The sequence below is a fragment of the Cryptomeria japonica genome, chromosome 1 (genome assembly GCF_030272615.1).
Source record: "Cryptomeria japonica chromosome 1, Sugi_1.0, whole genome shotgun sequence".
In the NCBI taxonomy this organism is placed as follows: domain Eukaryota; kingdom Viridiplantae; phylum Streptophyta; class Pinopsida; order Cupressales; family Cupressaceae; genus Cryptomeria; species Cryptomeria japonica.
This window is the reverse complement of record NC_081405.1, coordinates 591,260,782-591,273,754: the sequence shown is the minus strand read 5'-3', so window position 1 is coordinate 591,273,754 and position 12,973 is coordinate 591,260,782. Positions and strand designations below refer to the sequence as shown.

The following is a 12,973-nucleotide window of genomic DNA, read 5'->3' as shown; positions in this document are numbered from 1 at the left end:
GAACAATTGAAAAAGAAGTATATCTAGAGCAACCTGAGGGATTTGAGGTAAATAATGCTAAAACACATGTATGTAAGTTAGAGAAAGCATTGTATGGATTAAAACAAGCTCCCAGAGCATGGTACGAAAGAATTGACAGTTACTTATTAGAGATAGGTTTCTCTAAAAACATTGCTGATCCAAATCTGTATTTCAAAGTAATCAAAGGTGAAATGTTGATACTCATATTATATGTAGATGACTTATTAATTACAGGCGAAGATCATCTCATTGCAAAATGCAAATAGGAACTAGCTTCAGAGTTTGAGATGAAGGATTTAGGTCTACTCCATTATTTCCTTGGATTAGAAGTATGGCAAAAACCAGATGGTATTTATCTAAATCAAGGTAAATACACCATTGATTTTCTGAAGAGATTTGGAATGATGAATTGTAAGCCAATGTCATCTCCTATGGAAACAAACCTACATAAACTAAAAGAAGCTATAGCAGATTCCAAATTTGCAGATCCAACATTATACAGACAGATTATTGGATCATTAATGTACCTAGTCAATATTGGACCTGATATATGTTATGCAGTAAATGCACTCAGCCAACACATGGTTAAACCCAAAGAAATACATTTGGTTGCAGTAAAGCATATATTGAGATATCTACAAGGTACCTTGGACTATGGACTGCATTATGAACACACTGCATTGAACCTACATGGATACTCTGATTCAGACTGGGCTGGAAGCGTGATAGACAGGAAGAGCACTTTAGGATGCTGTTTCAGCTTAGGATCAGCTATGGTATCTTGGATCTGCAGAAAACAATCATCCGTAGCTCAGAGTTCCACAGAAGCTGAATATATAGCTGCATCCATGGCAGCTAAGGAAGCCGTATGGTTGAGGAAATTGATAGTAGGACTATTTGGTGAAAGTCTGAAGCCTATTATCATTCATTGTGACAATCAGAGCTGCATTAAACTTTCAGTGAATCCAGTTTTCCATGATAGATCCAAGCATATTGAGATCCCATATCACTATGTAAAAGACATGACAGAGAGAAAGGTAATAAGATTGGAATATGTCAATACAGGAGATTAGAGAGCTGACATTCTCACCAAACCCCTAGCAAGAGTGAAAATTGATCATTTCAGGAGGTACCTTGGCATGGTTAAAATGTAATTGATGTCTAAAATTATGTAAACTTCTTGGTCATATATTTGAGTATATGAAGTATGTAACCTTTCCCTGTGTTCGTTCCTAAAGGATGATGATTCTTTAGTTAATGAACACTTGTATTTTAACATTGTAAGGTGACGATCTTATAAATGTTTGGAAGATCATATAAACTGAAAATCAGACAATTTGAATATCAGTAATATGATAAGTTATAGTAGACATTATGTAAGCAGAATAATGTCAGTGCACATACTATAACAGGGATATCAAAGTGAGTATATCCTTAGTATCACAAGCTGATACTTATAACAGGGATATCAAAGTGAGTATATCCTTAGTATCACAAGCTGATACTTATAACAGGGATATCAAAGTGAGTATATCCTTAGTATCATAGGCTGATACTTAAAACAGGGATATCAAAGTGAGTATATCCTTAGAATCATAGGCTGATTCTTCACACCTAGGTGATGTAATTATCATGAGATTAGTGTGGAGCTAAATTAAGTTTTAGGTCTGTACTCCTAAGACTAAGAGGGAGTGTTAAAATTAGTCTCAGTCGTAACTAATCTGGTTATTAACACCCAGAAATTCGATTTGATATACTTGCGATTTAATTGAGATTTATGTAAGTGAGTATTAAACTAACACAATAGTTTGTTATTGTTATGTTTGGTTAAGTAATCCCGCTGGTGTAGAAGGATCGTGGCTCCACATAGGGGTCATGACCGTATGTGGAACCACGTGGTTCCACATAGGATCGTGACCCCCTGTGGAGGCACGATCCTTCTACACCAGCAATATATATCCACCACCCTCATTGAATGAGAAATAACGTCAGACAATACACGTGGTGAACGTAGAAGATATAATTGCTTGGTCTTCGTATCTGCAGAGGCAAACTGATAAGACATAAATAAAATCAGTTTATATTTCTTTAAATCAAATACTAACAGTATAAATTCTTTGTCTCAGAATTCTGATTATTCTGAAAGTCATCACAGTCTATTTACATTTACATTATATTATCTTATACACATGATATTCTAATGCTAACAAACCTCTCACAAATGATGTAATAATCCTAACAAACCCATGTGAGAACTAATTCCAAACAGTTTCCTTGTTGAGCCATTTTGCCTTAGGTGTGTGCTTTTATGCTGCCTGCTTTTTCTAAGATCTGGCTGTATGCTTTAATGCATTTGTTTTAACTTTTAATATGCAGTCTTTTGATTAAAAAAGGTATGGAATTGTGAGCTATGTAGGTAGATCTTCCTTGTAGCAGGCAACCTAGGATTGGAGAAGCTTTGATTGCTCATGTTTGTGTTTGATCCCCAACTATGTATCTCTTGTTTAGACCAGTTAGAATACCATGACAAAGTCAATTAAATTATCAGACACTTGATCTCTAATAAGTAATTCTTGTTTTTTAATGTTGGTTCAGATTTTGAGATCTTGGCTTTCCCATGCAACCAGTTTCTATCACAGGAGCCTGGGACAAACGAGCAGATCAAGGACTTCGCATGCACCAAATACAAAGCTGAGTTTCCAATTTTTGGCAAGGTATTAACAGCAGCAATTTTTTCATCTTTTTTTTTTTTCAATAGAAGCATCCTAAATTACTCTATAAAATGAAGATTTAAATCAGCTGAGCAATGCCATTACAAATTATATCTTTACCTGCATTGAAAAGGGAAGAAAGCATCTTGGCTAAGTCCCAGTGGGCAAGGAATTCACATCCTAGAGAAACCCACTCAATTGTACCTTGCACAATCTTGAACTCCTGTCTAAAAAGCCACATTTTTTCCATAGTGACATGTAGTCATCTTCCTGAAAAGCAGCTTTGTGTCTTTTTCTCCAGAGCAGACTGATCACTGCCAACTGAATTGTGTGCCATAGATTATTGTACTTGACCATCTAAGAACCCAGCATGTAGAATAATTATTGACAGCGTTGCTGAGCAATGTTTCATAGTCCATCATTTTTTCCCAATAAGGATAAATATGATGTTTCACTATATGAGCTGCACCAATCATGACAACCAGGAGTGTATAACCCACAGATGATTATGATTTTACTTAAACCAGAACAGATTTCGATCTTTAGATCTTTACCTAGCACAAACCAGACACAAACTACCTGACAGGAGGAAAAATAAAATTGGCACAAGAAAGTAAAGCACAAACTTTGCTTAGTTTAGGCAATCCATTTGCAATTTTACTGGATTACAGTAGGAGCGGTCCTTGTTGGTAAAACAGAAAAAAGCATGGAAATGATAGCCTTCCAACTAAATAATATTTTCAACTTTCAAATACATTATTGTTGCAGAGTGGGAAGTCTATTAACATAGTTTATTATCACTTACAAGTAAACTCCTAGAGAGTTGATTAGAATTGCTGTTATAGATAGCCACTGTGTAACTGTCAATTAATGTTTTGCAGATCATTAAACTAGAAATCTATAGTATTATATTGGTAAGAAATTGAGATATCCTAACTACTCATTTTTGATAGAAAGTATGGATTTGACTGATTTTAAACTCAGATTTAATTCTCAACATAAATAAATTTGTGCATGCAATCGAGAAGATTATAGCAACAAGGTAATTTATAAAGGTTCAACACTACTGAGCTCTTATTGACAAAAACAGAGAGTTCTTACATACATGGGTCGAATTATGGGCTGTTATTAGACCAGACTTGCTGTAGGTTTCAATCTGCCTTTTTAACATTCCCAGTCCCTTGATATGCTGCAATTCCCTGAGATTTCTGAATGAGCTGGGATGCTGATTTGTGAGGTGCGATTCTGATTTGAGAAATACGCCTGATTTGCACTTTGAAACCCTTCAATCTTGGTGTATGAATTATGATTTCTGGCTCTTCCTTCTCTGAGATGAGACTGTAGTTGCAGCTGGCAAAGGTTGACAAACTGAAATAGATTCGAACTAGAACCTTGGGGTTGCATCCAAGTTCCAGGCTCTGAGGGTTTTGTCCTGAGGAAAAAGGATAAACATGCCTTCTTGCAGAGAGAAAATTCAGAAATAAATGATCAATAGAATGAATCCAATTCCTCAATCGAACCCTTTAAATAATAACCCAGCCACTCCCAAAAAGCTTCGATGCCTCTAGAAGATTCCTCATTAGCAACTTAGGCAAATAATATAAGTTGTTTTAGTTATTAAATGACCCCCAAGTAAAGTCGCCTAGGAGAGAGAACTTTATAACTAAAAAATGGCCCAACTTAAGTCATAACGAATAATTAAAATATTTATGCACAATACTTAAGCTTTTTGGCCTTATTTTAATTATTCACTCATTCCTTATTAAATTTTGCCTTAGCTCCAAATTGGGGACATTACAATTCTTCCCAACCCGAGATTGCTTGCCCCAAGCAATCACAAGAACCAAATCTGATTCAGATCAGGAACACCAAGCAATACCTGGATCCCAAAGAAGTCTCGGTGCTTCCACTTCAAATCTCCACTGCTCTAAACCAGGGTAAACATGATGATGCCCAAAACTATGAAGCACACTGCCATAATCCCACTGTTGAAGTGCACTCAAATTTGACCAAACATCTGCTGTCCGTAAAAACAAACCATCATTCCAAGTATCATTACTCCACTGCAAGCCAATATCAACATTTACAAACCCTTCTCCTTGAAGAACATTGGTCATATATGATCCCACATATGTATCCATATAGTCAGATGAATCTGGAATAGTAATGTCGTCATGCATACTGATTACACCACGGGCTGGTTCAAGAGTTGAATCCACTAAAGTTGTAAAATGAAGATGTAATTCTTTTGCTACTGAGGAATTTTCTTAGTGTATACCTTTGTCAATTCCCATTGGCATGAAGTATGTTAGGGGTAAATAACTTATGCTAGTAGGAATGATAGTTATAATTGTGTTTATGTTGTGTTTATGGTTATGTTGCGTCGCCGAGAGGTTCCCGTCGGGTAGTTGGGAGTTGGTGACAGTTGCCAACCGTCGGGTCTATATATTGTTTGGATGGAACCTCGGCAGGGGAGATTATGTATGGACAGATTCTGGATAATGCAATAAAGATATAACTCTTCCGGTCTAGTTGTTTATCATTATTACTTATGCTATGATATATGAATGTTCTATTACATGAATAACTGGTACGTGTGGAAAACACTGTGTTATCTGTGAGTGTTACCAACCTTACATTAAGGACCAAACATTTTGGCGCCGTTGCCTGAATGAACTTGGAGATAACCATGGTGGCAGGCGAAAGGAATTAATGGGCCGACCATTCAACCAACAATTAATTGTCGTGGACAGCAACACGCACGAAGAGAGTACTGCGGAAGAGGCACGAGAGGATCAGTTGATGACAGACTTGGTAGAGTTGTGGGGTGTGTCAGTCACGCAGTACGTGCAGAGGGAGGCTCAGGAGAGAGCCGTCTCTGAAGGCACGGTATGTGGTGAACTCACCATCAGCACTCCCGTCTTTGACCTGCTCGGAAGTATTCCAAGGTTACTTGCTAGAAATCTGATTGCTCTTCAAGACCGAAGGGAGGAAATTGCACGAGAACTCCGTCGGCAACAAGTACTCCAAAGGTACGAGGAGCGGAGCTGTAGGGAGGAAGGGGAGAGGGAGGCTAGTCGACGCCATTCCTCTGGCACTTGATGCCCCTACAGCCAAACAAGGACAAATGTACCATTGCCACCGAAGGAGTAGATGAGGGAACTGTACGGAGATCTCTCCGCATAAAAGAACAGGCCGAACGGAGACGATGGCTAAGGGAGGTTGCGGACTCGAGGAGCCCAGAGAAACGCAACAGAAGTTGGAGTGTGAGTCGGAGTTGTAGTCGGGAGAGACAAAGGCCGTGTATGTGGAAGGAGTTGGCCGAGGTCGCCAGGAACCTGCCACTTCCAGACGTAGCGGAGGAAGATCTTGCTGACCAGGCCCCACACTCAACGTCAAGTGAAGAGGACTTTGGAGCTGAGTTGTAGAGCAACCCGTCAGAATATTTTGAACAAGGAGAGGAGGCAGCACGGGACTTGCACGAAGAGATCGCCACGATTTTTGAAGCAACATAATTTGGCATCAAGAATTTGTCCTTGTCAGAGGGCATCAAAATAGGAGGGTCAGATCTAGAAACCATGGGAAGGAGGGACTATAGGAGCGAGGGTGACCAAAGCCCTGCGAACAGGGGTCCAACTAGACCAAGAGCGTACGGTACCTCCTGGACACATAATACCTTTTTTAGCATATAGTCACTTCCAAGTGCTACATAAAACCCTCCAGGCAAGAACAATGGCACACACCCCGGAGAAACAAAAGCTTCCAAAATTCATGGGCAACGGGTCAGTGGAACTTGTACGACATTGTAAGACATGCGTGACCATTTGGGAGGCAAATGACCAGGACGATCAGGATTACTGGTTGAAGACGTTTCCAGCCACCCTACGGGGAATAGCGATTGATTGGTATACAGACCTGGATGCCCAGTATAAAACGTCCTGGAACAATCTGAAGAAGGCTTTCCAAGAGGAGTTCAAACTCCTATGGGATGACAATGAAATCGTGGCAGAGATTTACAACACCAAGCAAGGAAAAAGTGAAAGTGTACGGGCATATAACAAAAGGTTGAGGGAACTATTCAACAAAATGGAGAACCAGCCGACTGATGGCCTCAAGAAGCGGTGGTTTGTTGAAGGACTGGTACCGTCTCTCAGACGGAAGATGAAAGTGGTCCCTCCGCCCTCGTATGACGAAGCATACAACTACGCGATGGATATTGAAAGTGAAACTAAGACATCCCGAGGGAAGCGCCGGGTGAGCGATGGTGACAGTACGGATAAAGACAGTGATGGGGAGTCCAAAACCGTGCAAGCACTCCGAAGGGATATGACGAGGATGATGAAAGAACTAAAGGGTGACAAAGAAGGTGGTAGGGAAGGAAAGGAGCTATGGTGCATCGACTGCAAGACGAAAGGACACACTAAGGGGAGTTGTCCCCGCAAAGCCTTCTGTGACATTTGCCAAGTAATGGGACATTCCATTAAGGAATGTCTATACAACTTGAAAGCACGGACCACACAAGTGCTCTACGCACAACCTGACCAAGTCACACCACCAGTGACACCTCCGAAGCTGGCAACAAACTCTGACGCCTCTCCTGGAGGGTACAGGAACAATCAGCGGGGTAACAACAGGTCTAATAATAACACGCCAAGGAGTAGAATTCAATACGACGTGAAGGGACGACCCATGATTCAATGCAGAAAGTGCAATGGATGGGGTCACTTTGTGTGGGAATGTCAAAATGGGGGTGACGCAGGAAGTTTGCTGTGCAAATGGTGCAGTCCAGGGAATCATGAGCACATAGACTATCCAAAGCAAAAAGGGGTGAATATGCTGGAGGTAGAAGGACCGGGGGAAGGCGTATTGGCAATCACAAGATTGCAAAACAAGAAAGCCATGTATCTTGACCCTCGCACGGAGAAGGACAGACTCCAGGAAGCCAGGGCGGATATCGAGTGGGCGATGGTAGAAGAGCGGATGACCTCGCACTTGGCTACCAGTACACCACTCCGGTCAAGACTGGAGAAAACTATCATTAAGCAGATGTTACAGACCACAATACCTGTACGAGTATCCGACCTTCTGCAAACCATGCCACAGTTGAGGATGGCCCTGACGAATACAACCGGTGACACCATCGTCAGCCAGGAGCACCAGACGATGACAAAACCACATAGTACGACTCTGGTGAAGGAACCTGGTACGGACGCCATGGACCCTATGCTACTCACGGTAAGCATTGGACGAAAACCTGCCGTGGTGGAGATGGACATAATGGGACAAAAGCTCACAAACACCATTGCGGATGGCGGGTCCGGAGTCTACGTACTACTGGACGAAACGTGGAGAAGCCTTGGCAAGCCTACTCTTTGGCCACCAACATTCCATCTCGTCGGTGCAGACCAACACGGTATCAAACCTCTCGGTACTCTCATGGCACAAAAGGTAGCGATCGGGACACAACGATTCCTTCTGGACTTCGTAGTCATCCCACTGGAAAGAAAAGTGTATAACGCCCTCTTGGGAAGGGGATGGTTGATCATGGCTAGAGCCAATCATAACTGGAAGAATAATAAACTCTCAATCGAGAGTGAAGGCCATAAGTATGTGATTGACCTGAGGAATAAGTTTGTCAATGAAGAGCTTGTGTCATCTGACTATGACTCGGAGGACTCAAATAGATGGGAGTGGGGTTCCGAAGGAGACAGAGGAGGGAGGGAACCCAACAAAGAAAGGGTATTGGAATTGGACGGATGCTCTGAGGATGGAACTAATTCACTGGCTGGACTCTTCAATTGGCAAATGGAGGACTACGAGGTCTTCCACTCGGAGTGCCACATGTTGCAAGTATGCGAGAGTGAGGAATCGAGTGGCAGTATGGACAAACAGTCATTTCCATCGGATTACGGCAGGTACTAGGAGGGAATGGCACGAGTGGATGACACGCCAACCCACCAGTTTGAACGAGACAAACCCATAAAGTACGAGGAAAGGGGGGTGAGAAAATTTAATCTAGGCAAGGATGAGGACCCGCATGTAATACTCGTAGGAGATGACTCGAACCCCGTACTGAAGGCGGCAGCTTTCAGGATATTTCTGGAATACAAGGACGTCTTTGCCTGAATCTACAAGGACTTGAATGGGTACTGCCGGAACTGTGTGTACATCGCATAACCCTCGTACCAAGAGCCCAACCGGTACAGAAGAGACCAAATAGGATGAACAAGAACTACACAGCCAAAGTAAATGAGGAAATGAACAAAATGTTGGAAGTAGGGATCATATTCAAAGTGGAAACTAGTGATTGGGTTTCTCCAATAGTCATCTTGCTTAAGAAGGAAGCTAATCAGATAAGGATATGCGTAGACTTCAGGTACTTAAACGTAGTAACCATCAAAGATCCTTTCCCGATTCCATTCACTGACATCTTGGAGGAAGTAGCTGGGCACGAGATATGCACATTCCTAGACGGGTTCTCGGGATACAACCAGATAAGTATTGCAGAAGAAGTTGAAGACCACATTTGTGGTGGAGGAAGGGGTGTACGCCTATAATCGCATGCCCTTCAGACTATGTAATGCACCTGCAACTTTCCAGAGAATAATTCTACACATATTTGACAAAATGTCCGTAGGAAACTTCAAGGCATTCCTGGATGACTGGTCAATTTTTAGCGACCAGGACACCCATTTGAAGGCTCTCGGAGAATGTATGGAGAGATGTTGAAAAGCTAGGCTGACTTTGAACACAAGGAAATGCAGGTTTATGGTACCGCAAGGGAAGCTTCTGGGCCACATTGTTTGTAAGGAAGGTCTGAAGACAAACCCGGATAAGATAGGAGTGATTGTCAACATGGAGAGCCCAACGAATGTGACAGGGGTGAAATCATTCCTGGGCCATGTCGGCTACTACCGGAGATTCATCAAAAGCTTTGCACAAGTCTCCTGTCCCCTAGATAAGCTGACAAGGAAGGGAGAGCCGTTTGTATGGGGTATGGAGCAGGAAGAAGCCTTCAAGGAATTGAAATATCGGCTGGTGAGTGCACCAATACTGGTATACCCAGATTGGAATAAAGAGTTTCATGTACATGTCAATGCCTCCAACTTTGCAATTGGTGCTACCCTTGCACAGGTAGGGACACAAGGGCTGGACCATTCCGTTTTCTTCGCCAGCCGACTCCTATCAAGGGCTGAACGAAACTACAACACAACAGAGCGGGAGGCACTAGGATGGTGTACGCCGTACAAAATTTTTGGCACTACCTATTGGCTACGCCATTCACATTTTATGTGGACCATCAGGCACTAATGTACTTGGTAAATAAACCAATCATCCAAGGTAGGGTAAGTAGATGGCTACTGCTCCTGCAGGAGTTTACCTTCACCATTATTGTACGACCAGGAAAGTCCCATGTAATAGCCGACCAACTATCAAGGATCAGATCAAGGGAACCGGTTGAAGGGGTGAACAAGGACTTTCCAGATGCACACTTATTTCAGATTGCAATACTACCATCCTGGTACGAAAAGATTGGCTAGTACCTCTCTACCTCCACATTTCCAAGGAAGATGCCGCTAGGGGAACGAAGGAAGTTGGCACTGAAGAGTAAGACCTTCCAACTAATCAATGGGTTGCTATACAAAATGGGTCCCGACCAAATCTTGAGGAGATGTGTTATGGAGGAGGAAATTCCTAGTGTGTTGAAGGAAGCACACGATGGGTTAGCAGGCGAACAAATGGGACGAGATGCGACTGCCAGGAAAGTACTTTTGGCTGGCCTATGGTGGCCAACTCTACACATCGACGCTCAAGAGTGGGTGATCGGGTGTGATACTTGCCAGCGTGTGGGAAAACCACTCGAGAGATTTCATGCCCCTCTTTCCTTTGCAGCCGCAGGAGTTATTCGAACGTTGGGGTTTGAACTTTGTGGGACCTTTGAAGCCAAGTAGCATGCATAGGTGCAAGTATATTGTAGTAGCTACGGAATACCTCACCAAGTGGGCAGAAGTGAGGGCCTTGCCAGATAACACGACTCTGAGTATGACACGGGTCTTGTATGAACAGATCGTCACAAGGTACGGGGTACCCCTTCAAATCACAAGTGACAGGGGAATACACTTTGTCAACCAAGTAATTCGTACCATGACCGTAGAATTCAAAATCTTTTACAATCTCTCTAGTCCGTACTACCCTCGAGCTAATGGGCAGGCAGAAGCAACCAACAAGGTGTTGGTGTCAATAATTTACAAATCATGTGGGGTGGAGCAGGAAGACTAGGAGGAAAGGCTACTGGCCATACTATGGGCTTACCACACAACGTACAAAGTCACTACGGGGCATACCCTATTCCAGCTCATGTATGGGCAGGAGGCAGTAGTACCAGTCGAGTATACCATACCTAGCCTACGAGTGGCAGTGGATAATAGACTCGGCGATGAAGAGAGATTGAGTGCAAGACTTGGCAGCCTGATAAAACTGGATGAACAAAGAATATTGGCACAATGGGCAACGGAGGTGGTGCAATGCCGACGGAAGTGTTGGCATGACCAGCACCTACGACGGGTCAACTTCCGGCCAGGGCAGTTAGTTTTGAAGTATAACGGTCGGAATGAACTTCGACCAGGGAAATTTAAAGTTCGATGGCTTGGACCCTATAAGATCAAAGAGGTCAGGAAAGTGGGGCGGTGAAGCTTTCGACTCTAGACAACAATCCAATCAGGGACCCACTGAATGGTTTCAAGCTGAAAATCTACAAAGAACGGAACAAACCTGTGATTGAGATTAACATGCTGGGATACGCTACCAAAGGGCACTGGACCATTGGCTAGAGCAAGGAAGTCGAAGAAGACCCAGTGGTAAAAGAACCCTACCGGAGAGATGAAGACTGGGCGAAGCCTTTTACGGCCATGGAAGAACGACTTGTACCAAAACGGGTGCAAGGTGTGGCGGTTCCCAGGATCCACAAGCACCTCACAAATGCGTATTTTGGGGACCCAGCTATGTGGGTGCAGGTTTCAAGACATTGGAAGAAGCGGGCCCTATACAAAGCTCTTCGGGAGGGGTACGTAGCACATGATATTGATGAAGAAGCGGAGGCCCTGTTAGAAATTAGGATCTTAGGATACTAATCATTATAAACAAGATCATAAAGTAAATGAAATGAGAAACATACATGCATAAATGTACACATTACACAAGATATACATGGGGAAAACCCTTTCGGGTAAAAAACCCCATAAAGCATCATTTAATTAAAACACTTACAAATATAGTCTATCATAAAATAGACATGAACTTGGGGACACTCCTCCAATACTTCCATATGGCCAATAATACCTCATATGCATAGTGATACAACTCACCATAAAGCTCCAAATTCTCACCACTCCCAAATGAGAGAGAACCTCCTTAAATATAGGAGGAAGGGTGGCTTCACTAGTCACACCTTTTCAATAGCCCCCACTCATAAATAATTAATAATCTAATAGTTATTAGATTATAATTATTTCAAATGGGATATGCTTATAAAACATATAATATATAAGATTTTATAACCTTATATTAGAACATTATATATAAATATTATAAGGATGTGATCCCTAATAACATTATGTTCTAACACTGCCCCTTAATGTTAATAGGGGATCACAGGTCAATTTCTATAAAAGAAAAAATGAAGTACCCCAGTAATGTAGGTCTTCTTTGACAATGATAAATAGGGGCACAAATATATGCCAACATGAAGATCATGCATTCCAGACTACATGAAAGTCATCTTGTCATAATTTATAATCCCAGTGTTTTAAAAATGATGCTGTGAGGTCTTAAAAAATTATATTGGAGCTGCGGTCCCCTTAAATTAGCCTCTCCCCAGGTTCATTACATAGTGCCCATAGGTCTTAACACAATGCTTTTACAAGTAGAAGATTTACAAGGAGAAGAATTTACAATATGCCCGTAGGACTTAATACAATGTGCCTGTAGGACTTAAAAACATTTGCCCTTAGGTCTTACGATAATGTGCCTGTAGGACTTAAAAATAAAGGATTTAGCCACTAGGTGGTGTCATTGACATGCACACTCCCCCTCAATGGCATCACCTAAGGCCAAGCATTATTTGAATTTGGAGCATATAATGCCTAAAGGTCTTATGCCTATTAGGTCTTAAATCTAGGATTTAGCCACTAGGTGGTGTCATGTACACTCCCCCTTAATGGCATCACCTCAAAGCCAATCAC

The 12,973-nt window shown here is 42.2% G+C and overlaps 1 protein-coding gene across 2 annotated transcripts in view; it reads left to right on the top strand.

Annotated features, from left to right (window-relative positions):
- The window catches only part of LOC131027956 (probable phospholipid hydroperoxide glutathione peroxidase), a 113,047-nt gene that overhangs the window by 38,361 nt on the left and 61,713 nt on the right, over nt 1-12,973 (top strand). For both annotated transcript variants that reach the window (XM_057958058.2, XM_057958054.2), the window contains exon 4: nt 2,617-2,735. In XM_057958058.2, coding sequence (XP_057814041.1) covers nt 2,617-2,735 — 119 coding nt within the window. The remainder of the gene's footprint in view (nt 1-2,616; nt 2,736-12,973) is intronic.